Source organism: Protobothrops mucrosquamatus, unplaced genomic scaffold (genome assembly GCF_001527695.2).
Source record: "Protobothrops mucrosquamatus isolate PMUCROS unplaced genomic scaffold, P.Mucros_1.0 scaffold6267, whole genome shotgun sequence".
Taxonomy (NCBI): Eukaryota; Metazoa; Chordata; class Lepidosauria; order Squamata; family Viperidae; genus Protobothrops; species Protobothrops mucrosquamatus.
The window spans coordinates 40,804-42,730 of NW_015392098.1; the positions used below are offsets into that span (position 1 = coordinate 40,804).

A 1,927-nucleotide genomic window follows, 5' to 3' on the forward strand; every position below is an offset into this window, starting at 1 on the left:
AAGACCTGGCAGTTGACCAGCTCAATCAGGCAGTTGTGGTTGAAGACGTCGTCGGTCTGGCACGCTGCGATCCCGCACAGCTGCTCGCTGACTCCCGACTCCTCCTCGGTGAAAACCACAAACTTGTCCGTCTCTTCAATCAGCTTCTGCAACATGGAGGCGCCTGCAGGAAAAGGGGAGGGGGGGAGGAGGAGGAGGATGGGTACGGCATGGCCGGCCCCACCATCAGGGAAATGGGGGGAGCAGTTGATCCTCCAAAACATTAAAACATACGCAGACCCGGTAGCTAGAATATGAGCCATGCCCATTAAAGCTCAGCTCCCGGGTAATTTCCCCTGGAGGATCCCCCCAAACCCCCACCTCCAATTCTACCTGCCCCCCCCCCCTTTCCTTCCTGTAGACTTCTCTTCTAGGCAGCGTCATACTCTGAGGGGTCTTTGGTGCTCTCCCAGCTGTGTGGTTTTCCTACAGACGTTTCATGACCCAACTAGCTTACATCATCAGGGCTAGAAGGGGGTGGAGGTTTGCCAAAACGAGGAGGAGGAGGAGGAGGAGGAGACGACTGTGGAGTCCCTGGTTCTCTATGAGCTGGGTGGTTTTCTTGCAGACGTTTCATGACCCAGCTATTAAAGTAAAGTATTAATACCACTTTACAAGGCCTTGGTAAGGCCACACTTGGAATACGGCATCCAGTTTTGGTCACCACAATGTCAAAAAAGATGTTGAGACTCTAGAAAGAGTGCAGAGAAGAGCAACCAAGATGATTAGGGGACTGGAGGCTAAAACATATAAGGAACGGCTGCTGGAATTGGGTCTGTCTAGTTTAATGAAGAGAAGGACGAGGGGGGACAGGATAGCAGTCTTCCAGTATCTCAGGGGCTGCCCCAAAGAAGAGGGAGTCAAGCTGTTCTCCAAAGCGCCTGAAGGCAGGACAAGAAGCAACGGGTGGAAACTAACCAAGGAGAGAAGCAACCTAGAACTAAGGAGAAACTTCCTGACAGTGAGAACAATTAACCAGTGGAACAACCTGCCTCCAGAAGCAGTGAATGCTCCAACACTGGAAGTTTTTAAGAAGAGACTGGACAGCCATTTTGACTGAAATGGTATAGGGTTTCCTGCCTGAGCAGGGGGTTGGACTAGATGACCTCTAAGGTCCTTCCAACTTTTTTTTATTTTTTTTTTAATTATTATTATTATTATTATTATTATTATTATTACTACTACTATTACTATTACTATTACTATTATTATTATACTAGGTAACGTCATCAGGATTAGAAAAGATTTAGAGTAGCATCCTCAGAGTAGGGTTTGCTTTCTGTTTACACATAGTTTCCCTGCCAGTTTTGGAGCGGGTCTGGTGTCCTCTTTGGCAGTTCCTTGATTGGGACGCTGTTTTCTGCTTGGTTGGCAAGACACTGTATATAAACAGAAAGCAAGCCTCCCTCTCTTCTAGCACAGATGACGTTGCATTGTTGGGCCACAAAATGTCTGCAAGAAAACTATCGAGCTAACTCTCCTCCTCCTCTCCCCAAACCCTCCTCCCTTCCGGCACTGATGGTGTTACCTAGTCGGGTCATGAAACGTCTGCAAGGAAACCACCAAGCTCAGAGAAGACCAAGGACCCCCTTCCTTCCTTCCTTCCTCCCTCCCTCCCTCCTCTTCCAGCACTGATGATGTTCCCTAGTCGGGTCATGAAACGTCTGCAAGGAAACCACCAACCTCAGAGAAGACCAAAGACCCCCTTCCTTCCTTCCTTCCTCCCTCCCTCCCTCCCTCCCTCCCTCCCTCCCTCTCTTCTCTTCCAGCCCTGATGATGTTCCCTAGTTGGGTCATGAAACGTCTGCAAGAAAACCACCCAGCTGAGAGAGCACCCAGGACCCCACAGTCCTCCTCCTCCTCCTCCTCCTCCTCCTCCTCCTCCTCC

At 49.8% G+C, this 1,927-nt stretch overlaps 1 protein-coding gene across 1 annotated transcript in view; it reads right to left on the reverse strand.

The window, feature by feature from the left end:
- Positions 1 to 1,927, reverse strand: part of LOC107300152 (protein KIAA0100-like) — a gene marked incomplete at its 3' end in the record, with an annotated part of 77,893 nt that overhangs the window by 40,750 nt on the left and 35,216 nt on the right. The window contains 1 exon segment of the mRNA XM_029286946.1: positions 6 to 163. Within this exon segment, the coding sequence (XP_029142779.1) occupies positions 6 to 163 (158 nt within the window).